This window comes from Oculina patagonica, chromosome 12 (assembly GCF_052425735.1).
Source record: "Oculina patagonica isolate OP01 chromosome 12, crgOcupat, whole genome shotgun sequence".
Taxonomy (NCBI): Eukaryota; Metazoa; Cnidaria; class Anthozoa; order Scleractinia; family Oculinidae; genus Oculina; species Oculina patagonica.
In genome coordinates this window covers 7,682,279-7,701,642 of record NC_135769.1, presented here as the reverse complement: position 1 = coordinate 7,701,642, position 19,364 = coordinate 7,682,279, and the positions used below count along the sequence as shown (strand labels likewise).

Sequence of the window (19,364 nt, the reverse complement as noted above, 5' to 3'; positions counted from 1 at the left end):
TTATTCATGTTAACATTTTGGCTCTTTTTGAGTCGCTTATGAGGGACAAGTCGCGACATTCAGAGCATGCGTAAAACTGGGAGGTCCCATTTTTAGCTCGGTTAGCAGGGACAACATTTCTTATTTAAATACTCGCTAAAAGATGGCTCGGGGGAAAGGGTTACTCTTCTACAACGAACAACGTTTCTTCATATAAACAGACCGTAAAAGATCTAGATAAAAACCAATTTTTGTATCGTAGCTTACTAACATTTTGCAGTAACAACGCGGAAACAAGTATTGGTTGAATGCATGCGAAATCTTACACAAATAAATCAGCGGTCCCACAATGGGTACACCTTCTTAATTTCCTACTAGCATTCTTTTAATAGCTAAGCAGTTTATAATTTCATTCGGAGCCAATCGCAGGTAAACAATATGACACAAAGATTACAGTTGAAACGGACCACTTAACTATATTTGCATGTTTTGACTTGCTGACTTCATACTCCTTCACTACATATTGTTTAGTTTAACGACCAGAATTCCAAAAAATGGACTTTTAATTTGGTTGTATATCTTAACCCTCGGACGTACAAGGGAGGGGGGATGCCACCCCCCATAAGATTTTAAATTAAATTTTGTTCTTTCTGACTTTCTAAGAAAATAGTGAAGTCCAAGATGGCGGATCCAAGATTGCGGCTCTCATCACGTCACATGACGTCATATAACGTCACAGCCAACAAAAATAATGTCATCTTGTAGAGTAAGCGCAGAGCTTTTTTTGCAAAATATCTTCGCTGTGCCTTAATAGAACGAAAACCCTGGGGAGGGGTTCCATCCCCCCTCCTTGTACGATGGTGGGGGTATGAGTTTGCTTGTACGTTCGAGGGTTAAGTCGCTACTAGATTGTGTTCTGATTTCAGAACTTACCACCCAAGTTTTCCCGGTCAGTGCCATTGAAGGATCTTGACATACTCACGGCAAATTCTCTAGCCTGCGAATACAGCCGCCTCTCTTCGCTTCCGGCCGGTTTGGCGTTTCGCGAGTAGGCATAAATAGATTGTGCTCGGCAACTTTTGAGCAACTTTTAGCGTTTTGAGCAACTTTTTGTAGTACCAGCAACCTAGGGCAACTTTTGCCTTCCTTGGCAACTTTTGAGCAACAAATTGATAAAAGACCGATCCAAACCATAAAAGGTCGTTTCATTTCGAAGGATTCTTATCTTTTTTTATCTTTTTTATTTATATTTTTTATTCTTTTATTTTTTATCTATTATTGAAGTTACGTTGAGTTTAAAGAGTATATTGATTACAACAAAGTATTTATATTTCTCATATAACAATGGCTTTTTGGCCTCTTTTAATGACTGTAAGAATATTTTATGAAAATGTTTAAATGGCTACAAACAAACAAACATGTTTTGAGTATTTATCTAAAACAAAACGACTCTAGAGCAAGCAACTTTTCTAAATATTGGTGGCAACTTTTTGATATTTGAGCAACTTTAGAGCAACTTTTGGGTATATTGTGAAGCAACTTTTCCTGAATTTACTAGCACAATCTATTCATGCCTATTCGCGAGAGAGCCGACGTCCCTCTCGCGAAACGCCAAACCGGCCGTGAGCGAAGAGAGGCGGCTGTATTCGCAGGCTACAAATTATCCTTATTTTACAATATTTACGTTTTAACAGGGAATCTTACACGTTCTATTGCAACAGGGGATCCTTTTTTGTATAAAACCCTTTTTGTTCCTACAAGTTGGCCCGTCTTTGAATTGTTCATTTTCGCTGTAGCTTTCCGTGATAAAAAAAAATGGCTATGTGCAAGGTGGAAAAAACAGCAAACGTTGCAAAAACGCTGCAACAAGAAACGGGGGAAAAGAAACTGCAAGAAATCATGCAAAGGTACGTGAACGACGGAGACAAACTAATTGCAAATATTTCGTACTTCTCTCTCTCTCTCTCCTTCGAGGTATGATGCGCACTTTTGTAACTTCGTTCTCTCTTTCGATTAAAAATACCTTTTTTTTCTTTTTTAAAGCCCTGGCTAAACGATCACACCTTTTCGTCCAACATCGTGTTTGTTGCACACAACATGGAGTGGCTAAACGAGCAAACAATGTTTGATCAAACATCTACCAAAGTGAGCCCGCATAGTTCTTTGTGCATATAACCGCTGAAACGTCACATAGATTCTGTTTCTGTTTGGTTGTTTTTTCCCGCTTGGGCTTGCTTTGTTTCCAGAGGTGGCTAAATGATCAAACATTTGCTCGTGAAGCAAAATGTTGGATAAAAATGTTTTATCTAGATCAAACATAGGAAACCATTTAAAGGCAATGTTGAGAGAGGCGGCTAAACAGTCAAACATGCTCTTGCAACATAGTGTGGGACGAAAATGTTTGATCGTTTACCCAAGGCTTAAGACCCACATTTTAATTTTTTTAAAACATAGACAGTGCCTTCATTGTGTACTGTGAAAATGTTTACGAGCCATGGCAAACGAAATTAAAGTTATTACTGTATAGCCATTTAACCCGCGTTGTGGTTACAAAAGTTACCTATGTCGTGGTAAGGCCATTTTTGAATTTCGGTACCATATAGGTATTAAGGGACGGACCATTATTTTCTTGGAGGGGGGGGGGGGGATGAAAAATTTTCCTCTGCAAACTTTTTTTTTTTTGGTTTATGCACCTCTGCAAACATTTTTTTCGAAATTCTGACTATTTTTTGTTATGCATATCGTGTTTGCAAACAATTTATTTTGTCTTTCCAGGCCCTGCAAACAATTTTTTCCAATAATCTTTGGATGTTGTCCTTCAGTAGCATGTTCAATCAAAATGTTAAAAGTTCAACTGAGGCCTTACACTACTGTGTTAAAAAGTTTTAAGATCCAAGCTTTCGCCGATCTACGGCATCATCAGGGATAATAAGAAATATTCCGCGCGAGGCTTATATTTTTCAACCCCCACCCCCCCCCCCCCGCCCTCCAAAAAAATAATGGTCCGTTTCTAAGGAACCCATTAAAACCCATACTATTCACTCTTATGGCAACGTAAAATCTAAAGTAGTTAGTTGCACTTGTAAAAACTTTAACAGTTTTCGTATACATTTTAATATCAAGTTAAGGTTTCCAGTTTGATGAAAATGCTTTTTTGCACTAAGCAAAATTCGAAACTTAATTTTACCTTACCGCGGCGGTAAACTATTGCATTTTATGACTTGAAAATATGACAGTGTTTGGTTAAATCTTTATATTAAAACATGGCTTTAATGTAGTGATTGAAGAAGAAAGAAAACGGTAAGGTAATTTACAAAAGTGCCTGTTTCGAGCTTGTTTTGCAAGATGTTCCTTCAGCGAGGGAAGCAACTATTTTTTGAACGAAATAAGAGTAAGAAATAAGTAAATAAGAAAACCTTATCTATCACTGAAAATCTCAGGGCAGGGCATCAAGAAATATCTATAAAATCGATAGACATATCAGCCCCCCCAGCGTGAGTTATTTTTCTGTAGCAGACTACTGGCTATATTGTGTTATACCTCCATCAAAACGGACCCATTTAAATATTTTATTTTTAATTTATTCGCAGATTTGCTGCCACAGAAGCAACAGGAGAATGTTTAATTTTGCGATGAATCCAGGAAACCCAGGGAAAATGAAACGAATTTCAATAAAGAGATATTAATGGTTACCGGGGGAAAATTAACAAAAAAGACTACAATGACAACCGAGGGAAAATGGAATGAATGTTAATTAAAGGGAATAAAATAATATAATTGCCTCTAGCACTTTATTTTACATTTTGTGGAGTACTAAAGGTTCGCAGATGGTATGGCAAGGCGAAAATTTGCCTAAAAATATTCTTATGAACATTCTAAGATAACCCCGTTTGGCATTCATGACGTTTCCGTTTTAGCATGCACTGGGGTATCAATTGGTAGATCTGTAACGTTTTAAATTGTGCACGTGTTTTATCAGTTTGGTACTTGCGGATTTTTTGACTAGACTATTAAAGACCAGAAATAAAAAGGCCACACATTGTGAGCATGCAGTTATCCCGGTTCCGTGTTAACTACTTTAATTGAACACTTTCGGAAGTTTTCATGCAGGATGGTGTTCGGAGAATCCGAAGTTTTGAATTGCTTTGAAATATGGTGCAGTTAGAGCAGTGAAATCAACCGCGAGTACTGAACCTTTCGATCAATGTCGAGTAGTAAGTCACATTTTGTCTTTCTATTTTCTTTTTGTTTTTTTTTTTTATCTGGCGTACAGAGTCCAGTAAGTGTCATCGTTGCCCTTCTCTTTTTAGGCTAGTATCGTCTTTTTCGTCGACCTTTAAGTCGATCGACTTTTTTTGTCGACGTTTTTGCTGACTTTTTTTTTGCGGAGTTTTAATTTGTGTCGACTTTTTTGGTCGACTTTGTTGTCGACTTTTGTCTTAACTTTTTTACCGAGTTTTGTGGCGGACTTTCTTGCCAAGTATTATGTCGAGCTTTGTTGCCAACTTTTCTGTCGACCGTTTTTTCTCGACTTGTTTTGCCGACACATTCATTTTGCACATTTAGTCACAGGCTCAAGGTCACATTGACGCGTGAGCTATTAGTTTCTTTCATTCACAGGGCTCAGAGGAGTCAAATTTGCCCGCAGTTCAAATTGCTACCGTATAAAATGATCTTCTAAATTATCTGATCAGCTCTGTCATCGATATTCGATCTGTTTACAGATCGTACAGGAAGAGTACAAAGACAAAGCTTTTTTCTCAGTTCTCGCGCTTGTGCCTGGTAACCCGGCTCTGTACCCTCTCTGTACCCATGCTTTCGTTGTGACAGCTACGGTGAATACACATAAAATTATGGTGGCAGTGTTGGAGTTAAACAATAGAATTGTGGAACAGGAGGTAAACAATAGAATTGAGGAGGAGGAGGAGGAGGAGGAGGAGGAATGGGAATTCGCGAGTTACTTAAGGTTCGCGGATGGTAGGGCTCGCAAGTAGAACTAGTACACAAAAACGTTAAGCTCCAGCTAAATGATCAAACATTTTCGTCCAACATCGTGTTTGTCACACACAACATGGAGTGACTAAACGAGCAAACAATGTTTGATCAAACATCAAACAAAGTGAGCTCACATAATGTTTTGTGCGTTTCACCGCTGAAACGTCACAAAGATTCAGTTTCTGATTGGTTGTTTTTTCCCGCTTGTGTTAGCTTAGTTTGCAAAGGTGTCTAAACGATCAAACATTTGCTCGTGAAACAAAATGTGGGATAAAAATGTTTGATCTAGATCAAACATGGGAAACCATTTAAATGCAATGTTGAGAGAGGCAGCTAAACGGTCAAACATGCTCTTCCAACATGATGTTGGATGAAAATGTTGGATAATTTAGCCAGGGCTTTACAACAAAGTCACAGAAAAATTGAAAAGATGGCTGGAGAAATTAGCGGTGGCCTTGTTTTCAGTGGCATTAGCTCTGAGACAGCAAGCAAAGACCCGTTTAGTAAGAAGGTTAATAAAAACCGACATCAGACCAAAAAGACTGACTCCACGTTCCAAACAAATAAAAAACACAATAACATCTTGAATACCAAGATGCACAACAATAGAAAAATATAAATAACAATTAAGAACATGCACCAACAATGGGCGACAATAGTGTTCGAGACATTCTGCTATTTTGAGTACCTTGGACAAATTTTACCTATCATCTCCTTGATCAATATCACCCCCTTCACCCTCGCCCCCAAAACAATGTTGAATTTGCTATCTACAAGACTTGCTTCGTTTTTGGACAGCATTGAAAAAAGAGAGGGGGTGGTTCACAACCTTCACCTGATTTGAAGTGGAACAACGAAATATTGAAATAAGCACTTATTTCAACCAACGTTTTAAAGGCGAGTAAAGGTTGGTTTCACTACTGAGACAAAAACATAAGCACAAGTATGAGTACAATGTAGTGAAACGAAGTACAAACGTAAGCACAAGCAGAAGAAGAACGAGCGGGGGTACTCTTATAATTTATGACGCCCCCCTCCGGAGAAGGGGGGGTCGAATATTTTTTATACCGAGAGGCTCCGCTGTATACCCACAGCCTGAAAAAGGTTCCCCTTTCGGGCGGAGCCTTCACGTAAAGTCCTCTATAGGGAGTACCCCCGGTCATTGTTCCAAGCGATAAAAGCGGTGAACAAGATAATGCGTTTTTATTCACAATGGTGTTCCAAGTACGTTTTATGGCACTTTAATTTTTGATATTTATTGTCTATAATATCAGTCAAAACATTTATGCGTTACGCATCCCGTTAGGGTTATTTCACACGCTCTCGCCTTTTCGATTAAAGTGGAGTTGACTTGTCGACCTTCTAGATAAAGGGTTTAAAACAAAACAAACAAAAACTATGACATTTTTTCGTGACTTACTGGAATATATTTGTCTTTATTTATAAACATTACTTACCATTTATTTTACAATTCTTAAGTTAACATCACATGAATTTCTGCATTGGTTTTAAAACAGTACAAAACGATAACTTCTGTTAAAAGTTGACATTCAAAATGTACAAATAACCAAGCGTAAAAAGTATCATGGTAATGACCTATAACATGGAAAACTATTCTTTAATTTGAACATGGTGATATCTGTTCCTTTGCTGTGTTCTCTGTGACACAAGTTTAAGTTCTGAACATTGACAATAAATATCATTGTATATCTCAATACATAGAGTTTTCATTCAAAAAAACCACAAGTATCATAGTAATGAACTATAACATGGAAAACTATGCTTTAATTTTTTGAACACATTTTCACAAAAAAATAAAAATAAAATTAAATGTGATAGAAGAAAACGTACCTGTTTTTTTTTTTATTAAAGTTATGTAAATGTGATAGAGGATCTATCGTCACGATCTACCATCTAGGGCTTATTAAGAGGGCGACGTTATAGAGTTTTTACGACAGTTAAGACACTTTATATCATTTTCAGATATAGGTATTTCTGTATTTATAACTTTTCGTTTCTGCAAACGAGTGTATCACCACGCAAGCGCAGACGTGGTGGCCAAAAGATGTATCTCGTTTACGTGAAAGGAAAAAAAACCTCTTATACCTTAACCCGCTAACATTTTTTGGGCATATGGGCGATCACTGAAAAGGTTTAATTGATGGTCTGTCATTTAATCGCTTCAGGATTTCTCGAACATCGCCTGGCCATTTGTAGCTGACTTTCAACCACACAGGAACATCTTGAGAGGTGACTGGCAGATCAGGGAACGTTATGCACACCATCTTAGCGGCTGAGCGATTTTGAGTGTAAAGATCTCTAAGTACCTCCAGCTCCATCCATACACGGTTGATGTCCTACATAATACGGCGATAAAAATAGCATTAGTTTTAATATACATAAGCGTGTATAGGTAGCTTTTTCACTTCCAACAGCGCTAAATGCAAAATTGCATAAAAATAAGAAAGAAAGAAACATCCTTGGAACCGCCTTGAACGATGTAATAAACATTACCACATGTAAATGTAAATGTTGTAAATGTTGTTTTTAGTGGTCATGCACTTAGCTTCGAGATAGCTAGTTTACAGGCATGCCACTGAAACAGAGGAAACAAATGTTTAAATGAACATAACAAGGTTAAAAATCCCAACTGGCAGGAGGTAGACAAGTTGGCTATATACAAAGCGTGATCGAGGATTTGAACTCGGAACTACCAAGAACAAATCCAGCTAGTAGCAGGGGCAGGTCTTGAACCGGGCACCTCCGAATTACAACACCAGCGCCCTAAACCACTCGGTCACGCTGACTTCTTATATAATTACTGTTTAATAGCTTCCCGGCTAAAATTGTCACAAAACATGGTTCATCCACAAACTTAAAAGTGCAAGTACCTTGTAATACTCAATAACTATCACCTAAATGGTCACATACTAGAATTCAAGTTAATCCGCCGACTTAAAAGTTACCACCATCTAATAGAGCACACTAAACAGTACTACATGAAAGTATTGCTCAATCGCTTTGATCTGAAAGACCACACACTAGAGTTTTACCCACAGACTTTAAAGTTAGAACTATCTTGTAACAAAGGTGAGAGCCTCGAGCCATGCGGCCCATACTGCCGCGGAGCTTATCCCGGTTTCTGTAGCATTAAGCGGCTAGGAATATTTCTACTCCTCCCTGAATGGGATGCTAGTCCATCGCAGAGTACCCTCCTAGCATTATTTCGCCGGTACCCATTTATACACCTGGGTGGAGAGAGGGAATGTGAGAGTAAAGTGTATTGCCCAAGAACACAACACAGTGGCCCCTGCTAGGGCTTGAGCCCGGACCGTTCGATCCGGAGTACGGCGCGCTAATATTAAGCCACGTCGCCTCCCACAGAACTAACTTGTACAGCATAATAAACATTACCACATGAACCGCCGTAAAAAAAAAACGTTCTTTACGCCAGTCAATACAAAATGAGCTTCTGACCTGAGATTGAGTTCCTTCGCATCCATCAGCTGAAGAAGCCAGTTTTAATAGGCCTGGGGAGAGGAAAACCAGCACTTTTTTTGCCTTCCTGATCTGATTCTCTGCCCATCGTGTTGGGCCCTGGGAACTAAGTTCACTGGACACCATGGCATCCATGATGACGTCATAACCGTTTTTCCGGAAGAAGTTCACAATGGAGGCCACTTTGCCACGAAAAGCTTCGTTTTCTGGAAAGTAGCAGCTGTAGTAAAGTTCTAAAAGAAAAACAAAAGCTAACATGAATTGAGAACAAAGCTATTGCGTACATCTAAATGATAAATGCGGTCACACACTGTGGGAAAGCGATCATTCATTGCATCATGCATTATAAAAAATAAAACGGCTCTCGTTAGCATTAACGATCATGAAAAACTGAGCCAATAGACACAATGAATGTCTCTCATCGATTACACTCGACACAAGAAAAGTAAGGGATCAACATTAAATAAGTTCCCTAAACCAGTTACCTCCAGATGATAGAGAAATTTAATTATTAAAACCAGTTAAATAGTTGCTATATACAATTAGATACTATGAGACACTAATACCATGGTTTTATTTTGTTTAGATTTGCCTATTAAGCGCTAACTGGAAGATGTTGTTTTGTGTCATGTATGCCGTTTTTATAAAAATAAATTGAACATGTTACGGCTAGTAAGAATATATCTCTTTAATTTATTATGCGAACAACAGCCAATTCAGGACATGCCCATCCTTCAGCCATACAGCAACTTTTTTTCCATACAAATCTTTAAAATTTGTAAAACATTCAAACCGCCATAACAATGCTCATTTTCACCTCAATGGTCTTAAATTGGCAGCATCACTACAGCGACAAGCTAGCGACATGCGCAATGCCGAGAACCCTTAGTATCCTTTGCACTCCTTTTGAAAACTGCATTTAATTTGTAAATAACTAAAAGTATTAAGCGTTTCTACTTTACCACAAGAATTATCTGCACTTGAGGAGGCTGCGACTGCTGTTCTGTCAGTGACGCGTTCTATGCGATTTATAGAAAATAAAAATGCTAATTTTAGTATACCTCTTATATACAATAATACAGTGACATATAAATAAGCAACAAAAACAAACGAAAGTTAAAGAAACGTTCTTATTAGTTTGACGAACGATATAAAAATATACATCGCCAAGTCCACTTTAAATTGCATACAACATACCTTACTATAGGAAATTAACGCTTGTGTTAATTAAGGTATTGGAAATTAACGCGACTAAAATTAACGCGAATTGAAGGGAAAATCAGTACTTTCCAATAAAGGAAATTAACGCGAGAGAGGGGGTAACATTTCAAAATGAAGGAAATTAACGCAACGTACACAACAGGAACAAGTTTATTTCAACACTTGTTGGCGTATAATCTTAAACGAAAACAATGTTCGTGGTACATTTCCCACTTCGAGCGTTCTTCGCAGTATCAGTGATAGCGGCAGATGTCCACCCTGATAAAATAATCCGATGTAGGGTGAAAAACAGCGCAATGTTTACCCGAATTAAGGCTTTAAATTTACTCCCTTAAAATGTTTCAATTATTTTAAAAATCAGACATTTCATTACATACTTATTCTTCTTTTTGACTGCCAAGTTTAAAAAAATTCTATAGAGCGCTTTTTATTTTGCGATCATTTTAGTAAGCGAAGGCCCTTTTTCGATAAAAGAGCGAAATAACACTTCATACCAGTTTATATTCAAGCCGATGTTTCAAGAAATCAAATGAAACGATTTCTCTCAGATTTTCTCTCAAGGTAATTAGATAGTACAAGATTCACTGAAGGCCAAAATGTTACTTGATCGGGCCTTGTGAACGTTTTTTCAATAATGTTTTAAGACTGCTTTGTTTTTGTTGTATTTTGGCACCTAAAAACTTCATCCAAAATTTTCTCGAAAACGCTCTCATAAAAATTCTTCAAATTTCGCAGACGTTGAGAAAAGTATGTCAAGTCCAAGATCTAGAAGCCTTGTTTCAAAATTATCCCTCTATTACAAGAAAATCGGTCTCATGTAAAATGGGTAGTGACGTCATTATGTTGCTATGGTTACTCCGATTTCGATGAAACTTATCTCATTCAAAACTTTCATCTTTCTTTAGTATAACTGTACTGATCGATTTTCATTCGGATTGTTTACGGTGGCGTACAAGTTGCTCAAAGTTGAAAGGTATCGTCACTCAAAAATCCGATCGAGCCACCTTAAGGTCATGGAAATTAACGCTCCACTTAATTAACGGTGCGAAAATTAACGTTAACAAAAATTAACGCGACTTAAATTAACGCGAATTTTTGAAATTCGCGTTAATTTCATGACGCGTTAATTTCCTATAATAAGGTAACCCCGTTTTACGAACACCTTGTTATCGTCGCCACTTTGTTTTGGCCGGATCAACAGTCAAGTCAATTTCCTTATTACGAATTTCTCTGACAAGGAGACCCCGTTAACAAAAACAGATTTTGGTTGCCCATTTTAGTGGTCGGAATAACGGGTAATACTTAATTACACGATTACTCGCATGCATACGTTATTTATTCAACAACAACGCGAGCTCTTTCGAATAGCAGAGAACCTTGCATGATTTTCAAGAAATGAATTACCATGTAAAGGTATAATGAAACAGGCACATAATTGTTAAATAGTTAGTGTTACCTTTGATATTGTTTGGTCGGGAAATAACTGCCTGCATTCCAGGATCTGATTGGAAAAGTGAGACCAAGTTTAGTAATATTTCAGTTCGCACTTACAAGTGACACTTAAAACAGTTGGCACTTAAAGCTCTTTTAATTTAAATTTCTAAGTTTGCATTACCTTGATAATTAGAAGGACACAGTGCACTTCGGCGTCGCCACATTATGCCCATCAACAGTATAACAAGCAGTACCACACCCGCTGCGGAACCCCCAGCAATAGGAGCCCAAGCGATACTCATGGGCCTGGTGGCTGATTCTTTGGAGTGAAAAGGAATGCATTAACGATAATGATGATAAAGGTTTCAAACACATTAAGGGCAAGATACTGTCAGCAAATATCGAGCAAATACTGACAGTCGCTTTTCATTGCCCAATAGTAAGGTTATACTTCAAATAGTGTGTTTTTACACAAACTTAACTTTAGTGGGGCAGTTTAGAATTAAACGCATTATGATGAAGTCCAAACCATCAACAAAAACGTTACTTTGACTTCATGATCGATTTTTTTGTCCTATACGGCATTATTAACTGAAAATAACGGAGCAGATAAAGTTCTAGGGAGATACTTGTCCAGTTCTTATGAAACTAGTTTGCACTTTGAGTTTCCCTCGTCTTGTTTTCCGCTTGTCAAAAATATTCATTCAACAGCTTCACGTCCCGCTTTGCTTTTTTCTTGTGTTCATGTTCTTCCGACCTTCGACGTATTCTTCTGCCGAAGAACTGTGGGCTTTTCACTTATGTTTTTCTTAGGAATACGCGGCCCCCAATAAGCTTTAAATGAAATCACGACACGCGGTACACACCATTTGATTGGTGACATCGGTTTGCGAACGAAAATTTACTTTAACGCCTTTAGTGTTTATAGTGTCTGTAATAGTTTAGTAGAGTAGTTTATTGTGAAGTTATTAAAATATTGTATTTTATCCATATTTATTTGCAGTGTTTTGTAGTAGTTTAGTAACTAAAACATTGTATTTTTTGAAAACTAAGAAAAATAATTAAAACACAAAAAAAGCTTTTTAGTGGGTAAATCATAGTACGTACATAATAAACAAAACAATACATGGTTGCTTAGAGATATGAGATTTCTCTTCTCGTGTTCAAATCGATATCTCTTGAGTGAGCGTAGCGAACGAATTAGATATCGAGTTGAACACTCGAAGATAAATTTCATGTTTCCGCGCAGCTATCATATTATCCTCTATGACTGATTGATGCCTAGCTGATTACAAATAGTCCTCACCTATTGTTTCAAACACAGGAATAAATGTTGGGATAAATGCTGCAAAGAAAGGCAATTACAAATCAATTTTCAGCTAAACTAATACGAGGTAATATTAGTGGAAAATCATTTTTGCGTAAAGAAATAACAATAAATTTGGTACGTAAAACATATAATCGCACATTTAGAGTTTGATCTCGAAAGCAATGGAATAAAATAAATTTTCCATCAATGAATCTATCTATATTTTTAGTTTTTTTTGGTTTTGCCTATATATAATCTAAATGACAAAACCAGGGAGTTGTAATTAAAATTTACAAACAAACGAGATTTAAAATTTCACTCGATTTGGTGGCAAAGTCCTTTCGTCTAAACTTGTCATTCAGCATGTCCTATTTAAAACTTATAAGTCAATTTAGAATGATTCATACTTGGTCGTAATGGATCATACTCGTCAAACCAGATGTTATTTCCTGTATTTGTGCCTTTAAACGGAAAGGAAACAACCTATAAATTAAAACAAAAACAAACACTATTCAACTTGATAACGCATGGATAAGTATTATTAAATTTATATTAACAAAACAATTATCCCAATACTCTTATGATCTTACATTAAGCATGATAACTCCGTTAGTTTTCATTGCGCGTTACTTTTTTGACCCCCTTGTAGGGCAAGATATAAAAACGCCAAGGACAACGCCTAGTTTTTTTTTTTTTAAAAAGAATTTACATTTTATTTAAAAATCTGGCAGTTGTCTAGTTGTATTCAGAAAGTCTATTGGTTAAAAACTAGCTCCAGGAGAGCGTTCAACTCAAAATCGGAATACGAAAATTGGCCGCCTTCCTCTCATTCTCCAAAGTACATAGAACTTGGTTATTTCACGTTGTTGTATTTGAAGTAAAAACCCAAGGTAAACTGCTTCATTTGACTTGCACAAGGAACATAACTTTCAACAACGCAATTATTTCCGATCTTCCTGTAAACTGTTTTCATTTGTTAAAATTTCATGGAATACAGACAACTTTAGAGGAGATTACGAGAAGAACATTCGGAAGAAAATTCTCTTTCGCTCACTTTTCCTCGCGTTTCATTTAACTCACACAGTGAACACTGCTCAAAACGTTGCCTTGGGTCTCTCCTCAACCTCCCCTCCCTTTCTGAGATGTTGTCTACGCTCGCGCGCGCACTCGTGCGCGGAAGCTCCGCTAATGACAAATGCTCACAAAGCATGCCGTTCGACAGAGAGTATGACTGCCTTACTGATACATACCGCAAAGTGGAGAACATCTGGTTTAATGTTTGGTGCATGATCTGTTATTGTCCAGCTGGTCACATTCTGAAATTCGAAAAACATTTTTTCGCATTACAACTATGTATGTAAAGAAATCAACGAATTCACAAGGCAAGCTTCTGATATAGAATTTATCTTGGATATGTAACGCTAGCTGGGGGACCCCCGGTCTTATCCAACATTCCCTTGTAGGTTGTGGAAATTTCACGGACTTTAGTACGATTAAGCGGCTGGTTTTCTAAGGTTTTTGAACTTTTTCGTATGTGTGGTTTATATAAAACGGCTAAAAAATGTGACTTAAAAAACTTTTACAATATATAGAGATTTCTACTTCATGGAAAATGCGCGCGTACGATTTTTATTCACGAGTTGAATAGTGTCAGTTAACGAACGAGTGGGCGTAGCGAACTAGTGAGTTCTCTGATACGTATCAACGAGTGAACAAATATCGTACAAAGAATTTTCCATGCTACAATGTGTTTATTTCATAGGAACAATTTTTTTTTCGTGTAGTGTGCAACGGCTCTCGGATGACGTTCCCTTCAGTACGTTCATTCATCAATGAGATTTTGTCATTCGTGCTCCTCATTGGCTACGTTTAAAATCAATATGAATTTTATTCACGGTGATTTTCGTGGATAAATTTCATTACCTATGAAATAAAGATATATATATGACCCTATATAAACCAAAAGTCTTCGACGAAAGTCATCTTAAGAGTTAGGTGAAATCCGTCAGTGCTTGTCAGTACTGATCGTTTATATTTTATTATTACCGAATAACTGGGCAATATAGTATTAAAGTTGGCTGTTTCTCCTAGTTTACTTTGCTTGACCAACAAAACTTGTTTCCAGTTTCTATTAACTGAAACATCGGGATTTATACAGAGCATCTAATAGGTTTAGAAAACGCAGTGCTAATGTTTCCGTAGTATAGATGGAATTACAGGATGTTCGTGGGAATTGAACACTTAAGTGCTATCCACCCTAGTAATATCGCCAAAGATTAAAACAGATTCATAGTTAAAAAATGTTACTGTAACATAACATAGTTATATACTAACCCTTGGTACTAGCACACAGCTCGTCTTTCCATCTGGAGATGGGTTATTTTCAAAAAAGTAAAGCAGTGAATAATGAGTCCAGTTGTACTCTGAAACAAATAATACCTCAGTCAGAAACATATTTTGCCCTGTGACTACAGGTAATGAAAATGTGACATAGATAATCATTTTATGTTACCATTAATAATAATAATAATAATAATAATAATAATAATAAAAATAATAATAATAATAATAATAACGATAACAATAATAATACAAAATAATACATTAAATCTAACTTTTTTAAAAAATATATTATAAATTTAATTCAATACTCATAAAAATGACCTATGTACAACGATTCACTAAAAAGAATTAAAAAGTTATTTTTTTCTATTATTACTATTATTATTAGTATCATTTTCTATGGTGCAAAACTATTTACAATAAACGGTTCTATGATACAGTCGTTAAAATGAAAAGTAAAATATGTTATATAATAATCATAATAATAATTATAATAGTTATAATAATAGTAATAATAATAATAATGATAATGATAATGATAATAATAATAATAATAATAATAATAATAATAATAATAATAATAATAATGTTGTCAATTCTAGCAAAATTTAGTACACAAAATAAACCTGCTCATACTAAAGACTGGTTTGTGTTATTTATATTGATCTGATTAATTCTAATCAATGTCTTACATGCCTGCTATAATTTTTTAATAGAGGTTAAGAAAAAGATAGACTGGTGTGTATTAATTTGTATTAATGTGATTAATGCCTAATCAATATTAATGCCTACGTTGCTGTCTTTTCTTTTGCTGCTCCTGATCCTCCACCCACCAATGATTGATTAATGCCAATCCTCCATTATAAGTGATAATAAAACTAATCAACTGCCATATCAAACCAGATTCAACTAGTCATCTTGTTTCACCTTTCACCATGAATATTTACATTCTCACCATCAAAAAGAAATTCTTTTAAAGGCTTCCAAAAGATTTTGTAACTGTGTTTATCAGCTTCAATGGACTTGAATTCAACCTTTAATCTTTCTGCCCGGTGTGGAAAGGCTGCTATAGGATCAGAAAGGCCAAGGCACCCTTAAAATAAAATTAAAAATAATAGGAAAAAAACAAATAAATAAATAAATACTTCTAAGTGCAATAAGGTTGTTATAGAAAAAAGGAAAAAGGAAAAAGTCAGATAGAAATTAGTTAAGCCCATGCATGAAATTTATTTGTACAAATGGTCTTAAAATGCCTCAAAATAGGAATAAATCAATTTATCTTGTTACAGCATAACAAAGTGAACTCAGAGTGTGCAGATACAAACTCACGAGCTTTCGGTAAAATGCTATAGGTTATGAGTTTTTGCTATAATTTTTCTATGACAACGTTATTGCGATTAGGTGTAAATAAATAAATAAATAAACTGAGTAAATTGCTAGGAGAAAATATTCACTTGCTCTAGGGTATTTTAGTTATTGTTGCAGTATCCATCATCGCTTTTTCCGGCTGATATTTAAAAAAATTGTTGCAAATTTAAATGATTTTGTTTAATTAATATAATAATAATCCTTGACTTACTTTGGTTTTCTTTGATGCTGCGCTGCATTCTTAACTTAGGTGATGCATGGTCATCTTCAGGTAATAAAATGCAATAGCAATAAAATGGTTATTACATGTATGCTATACTCTACTAGGCTGGAACCAAATTCATAAATTACTTAATTGTTATGTATATGTAATACGTAAGAAATATATATAAAAATAAATTAATTATTAAATTAAATACATACTTCATACTGGTTATGTGTATGAAATGATCACTAAAACGTTAAATTATAATTAATGTAAATATTATTGTTAAAAGTCGACATTGACTTCAACTTCGAGGTTGACCTTTAACTATTATTTTTGGATATTTGTGCATCAGCAAATCTCTTATTATTATTTAATAATAATAATAATCATCGTCATCATCATCATCATGGTTTCCTAGCAGAGTTTCCACATAATGGGTGGCTTTTCACCTACTAACTAGATACTTATAGTGAAAAAAAATTGGGAATTTTTTTTTATTAATCAATGAAAATCACGTTTTTTTTTACCTTTGGAACTACCTTGCTTGCAATCTTGGATGCACTTCTCAAAAGTAAAAATCTACACAGAAAGCAAATAGGTATTATAGAGTAGCTTGACATTCTAAGTTAAATAACTTCTTATATGAGGCTGGTCTGCCTTTTTAAAAGATATTCAAACAGAAATTTTCTCTTATAAAGGGTTTCCTGTCAATTTTTTGAAAAAAATGTATCTGTTACACTTGAGAACATTTATTACAACCATGATACAAAATGTTTTGTTTGTCATATAAAGACATTTTGTGTACCCCAATTACCATGACCACCTCAGGGCATGGGGGGGGGCTGCAGGGAAGACAATGCCCATGGTAAGTTTCTGTTCACATCAGCTTACAAAACTCTAAAATTTATCCCTACAATGTATTTATGGACAAAACTTACACACAAATCCCCCCCATGATTTTGCCCAAAATAATGACCCTGACTACTGATTTGTCCAGGGGTCTATTTCTGGGTGGGGGGGGGGGGGGGGGAGGCAAGGGGTGGAATCTCTACTTCACAGGTAGCAGGATAAGACAGGATGGCAAACTGCCGGAAACGTTGTGAGCGTATTACAACTCTGTATAATATTTTTCAATAACAGGGCACAAACCGGTGGACTAGTAGGTAAGATATGAGAACCAGGAAGTAAAAGGTACAAGAAGCGGGAAGTTAAGAGCCCTGTGTCCCCTCACTGCCGAAGGTCAAATATATGCAATTGCATTCAGCTTCTAAAATATATTCACGGAGAAGGAAAAACTGAAATGTAGCTAATAAAATTAAATACCGGAAACGCATCAAGCCCTTGTTATGATAATAATACTCAACACCCTTTAATTTGTTTTATATGTTCATTACAAAGCACATGTGAATTATCGCCATGTGGTCTTCCAGACTTTTTGACTTTTTTTGCTTGCAAATTTTAAGTCATTTCTCGGGTAATCTGAGAACGAAAGCCCAGATAAATTTCAGATTACACGGATCAGTTAAAGGCCAACTAGTCTAGATTACCGCTTAAACTACAAAAACTCTTATCTTATCTGAAACTTCCTGTCCGTCAATATAAAAAGGTTACTGCTTATTGATGCGTGTAGAACCTTTTTTGTTAAAACGAATTCAAGATGTAATCACTAGAGACACGTGTGCTTGAAAGAAAAGCGTCAACGATATATTGAAAGAGACGTTGCATTTAAAATGAAGTTTATGATAGAAAGATCATGCATTTTAATTTTAGTATCGAAGATAGCGAAATTACAATTTATTTAAGACGCTACAAGTTTTGATAACATCGATGAAAACATTGCACGGCTGTTCAAAGCTAACTACGAGATAAAGGGAAAACGAATTAAAATCGAGATAATTTAATACCCAAACATTTGGTCAAATATTTATATCCGCTTGCAAACACAAATTAATGTTAATTCACTGAACAAAAGTCATTTATAGTAGAAGTAAAAGCTAAAAATATGGGAAACGATTCGTTAAACTGTCGGTTTTTGGGCTAAGAAATATTTACGAACGTATGAATTTGTAGTTTAAATAAAGAGGTTTAAGATTTGTTATTCAGCATAATTGTATTATCCGTTACCAGGTGGGACAAAGAAAAGGGGGTTGAGATTTTTATGTATACAATCTTCCGATATCGTTGAAAATGATGTCACATCCAGATCTAATATCCACAAACGGGTATCATTTATGTGCCTACCCTTAGTCTTTCTTGGTCTTTTTTCATCGATCTGCAAAGACGGAAGCAAGCTGTGTTAGACGGTGAGGAAGTCCCCGATCTTTGGCGAAAGGATGGCCTGCCAACACGTGTGCCCACACACTCACTCGTGTGCAAGTTGATGAAGACAACAATAATCAAACCGACAAACTGATGAGAAAAGCAAGCCATTTTGATTGAACAAGCGGCCTTGTGCACAAACTCTAAAACCTCTCCAGTCACAAAATGAAAATCTACTACTTCTTCCCTTCAGCACACCGCTACAGCTAAACCGGATGGGAGGGATTCTGTTTTGGTCACGTGCTCACAACATTGCTCCAAAAATACAATGTTATTGACCTTCCGTTTCCGGTTATGTCCACAGAGGCTGATCGGGAATTTTGATCACGTCTTTTAACACTAACATTCAAATAAAATATATTTTGTCAACGGGAGAAAATTTTGTCTATAGCAGCACGGAGCCGAATAAACGCCTGATCGCAGGTACTTCATTCTCGTCTATTTGAGTCGAGAGATGAAACATTTATTTATTACAATTTATGGCTAAGGCTAAGGCTAAGAAAAACAAGGCCAAAGGATTAACTGCAAAAGAGTCAAGGACCCCCGGCCATATTAAAGCAGATCACCTAAGATACTAAGATAAAAATACAAAAAAGAAAGTGAAATTATGATAGTAATAAATAAGTAAACAAGAAAAATATTTAAAAATTTTGCTGATCCATAAAAAACTTTCTAACTAATGCTTTAAAA

At 35.9% G+C, this 19,364-nt stretch overlaps 1 protein-coding gene across 4 annotated transcripts in view; it reads right to left on the bottom strand.

Annotated features, from left to right (window-relative positions):
• Positions 1-6,361: 6,361 nt before the first annotated feature.
• LOC144633269 (uncharacterized) overlaps positions 6,362-19,364 on the bottom strand; it is a 61,134-nt gene continuing 48,131 nt past the window's right edge. For 3 of the 4 annotated variants that reach the window (XM_078492115.1, XM_078492116.1, XM_078492117.1), the window contains 13 exons: positions 18,597-18,627; positions 16,883-16,934; positions 16,359-16,412; positions 15,735-15,872; positions 14,771-14,859; positions 13,687-13,752; positions 12,844-12,919; positions 12,434-12,472; positions 11,309-11,446; positions 11,150-11,194; positions 9,435-9,491; positions 8,452-8,705; positions 6,362-7,331 (listed from right to left, as the gene is read on the bottom strand). In XM_078492115.1, coding sequence (XP_078348241.1) covers positions 7,116-7,331; positions 8,452-8,705; positions 9,435-9,491; positions 11,150-11,194; positions 11,309-11,446; positions 12,434-12,472; positions 12,844-12,919; positions 13,687-13,752; positions 14,771-14,859; positions 15,735-15,872; positions 16,359-16,412; positions 16,883-16,934; positions 18,597-18,623 — 1,251 coding nt within the window. In that variant the 5' untranslated portion in view covers positions 18,624-18,627 and the 3' untranslated portion in view covers positions 6,362-7,115. Of the gene's footprint in view, positions 7,332-8,451; positions 8,706-9,434; positions 9,492-11,149; positions 11,195-11,308; positions 11,447-12,433; positions 12,473-12,843; positions 12,920-13,686; positions 13,753-14,770; positions 14,860-15,734; positions 15,873-16,358; positions 16,413-16,882; positions 16,935-18,596; positions 19,132-19,364 lie in introns of those variants that run through there. The other variant, XM_078492114.1, reaches the window with a different exon arrangement.